At 41.8% G+C, this 1,666-nt stretch overlaps 1 protein-coding gene across 1 annotated transcript; it reads right to left on the reverse strand.

The window, feature by feature from the left end:
• Positions 1–377: 377 nt before the first annotated feature.
• LOC149380997 (uncharacterized) lies at positions 378–1,257 on the reverse strand. Its single transcript, XM_089601868.1, has one exon. It carries the CDS (start codon positions 1,221–1,223, stop codon positions 606–608), a length of 618 nt encoding a protein of 205 aa, XP_089457994.1. The 5' UTR covers positions 1,224–1,257; the 3' UTR covers positions 378–605.
• Positions 1,258–1,666: the final 409 nt, after the last annotated feature.

Here is a 1,666-nt window from a genome sequence, read left to right on the forward strand (position 1 = left end):
CTCTTTTCTTTCAATTTCGTCCTTCAAAACGTTGCACATAAGTCCTTCCAAAATAAAACTTCACAACTTCGTCCTTGATTAATTGAAAATCATCTCGAAAAATAACCTAGAAAATTCTCATTAATTCTCGTTACCTTGAATATATTTAAGGGATTTCAGAATTTATTTTCACCCTTGAGATTTTTAAAGCTCCGGGTACATTCCGAGAAATTTTTATTCGGAAAATAATATCGAGTTTACTCGAATATCCTTATTCCGAAATTTCGTCACCCTTAAATATTATTTCCTTCGTTCTCAAGCACTTAAATTTATTCCAACATTCAAGTGCTTTCAAAAATCCTTTTTCTTATTGATTTATCCAAATTTACTATGAATTTCTTCCGAAATTCAAAAATTTCACTTAGAACGTGGAACGAGAAAATATAGAGAGAACATCTCTAATAAACTGAAACGAGAGAGATTGTGAAATTAATAACTCATTCAACACGGAGAGAGAAGAAAATTTCCTTTATTTATTGATAAGAGGAAATTTTTACAGAAGCTGACGTGTACAAAAGTCGGGTCTCACAACCCCTAACCCCTTAAAGAAGTTTCGTCCTCGAAACTTAGAAAAGCGATGGGTACTTTTTCTTCATTTCTTCCTCGAGTTCCCATGTCGCTTCTTCGACATTGTGCCTTTTCCATTGCACTTTCACCAAGGGGATTACCTTGTTCCTCAAAACCTTCTCTTTCCTGTCGAGAATTGCAACTGCTGGCTCTTCATATTGTACACTTTCTGAAACCTCGACTTCATGGACCGGAAGAACGTGAGAAGTGTCCCCTACATATTTCCTTAGCATGGAAACATGGAAGACATTATGCAGATGAGACATTGACGGTGGCAAAGCTAAACGATAAGCTACCACTCCAACGCGCTCCAGGATCTCAAAAGGTCCTGTATACCTGGGGCTCAGCTTACCCTTCTTGCCGAATCTCATCACCCCGCGCATTGGTGAAACTTTCAGAAACACTTTGTCTCCGACCTGAAACTCAAGAGGTCGTCTCCGTTTATCTGCATAGCTCTTCTGACGATTCTGAGAAGCCTTCATCCTCGCTCGGATCTTCTTGATTGCTTCTGTGGTTTGCTCTAGCATCTCTGGCCCTACGAGCTTGTTCTCTCCGACTTCGTCCCAGTGGACAGGGGATCGACATTTCCTTCCATAGAGTGCTTCATATGGCGCCATTCCAATAGTCGCTTGATAACTATTGTTATACGCAAATTCTATCAAGGGAAGGTAACGGCTCCACGAGCCCTGAAAATCTAACACGCTGGCTCGGAGCATATCTTCCAGAATCTGAATGGTGCGCTCACTCTGCCCATCAGTCTGAGGGTGGAAGGCTGTACTGAACTTCAATCTTGATCCCATGCCATCGTGGAGACGTTGCCAAAACCTCGAAGTGAATCGAGTATCTCGATCTGAAACGATCGACAAAGGAACTCCATGCAGGCGCATTATCTCCTTGATAAATAGCTCAGCTAATCTATCAATTGAATAAGTGGTCCTTATGGGAAGAAAGTGGGCCGACTTCGTCAACCTGTCTACAATCACCCAGACTGCGTCATACCCTGTCGTAGTCCTGGGTAAACCCGACACGAAATCCATCGTGATCTGGTCCCACTTCCACT

The sequence above is a fragment of the Urtica dioica genome, chromosome 11 (assembly GCF_054948205.1).
Source record: "Urtica dioica subsp. dioica isolate 48M chromosome 11, U.dioica_male_clone48M_v1_H2, whole genome shotgun sequence".
NCBI lineage: Eukaryota > Viridiplantae > Streptophyta > Magnoliopsida > Rosales > Urticaceae > Urtica > Urtica dioica.

Bases quoted from the DNA above. Each gene is read 5' to 3' on its own strand.
- LOC149380997 (XM_089601868.1), bottom strand. From the start codon at position 1,223: ATGGCGCCATATGAAGCACTCTATGGAAGGAAATGTCGATCCCCTGTC.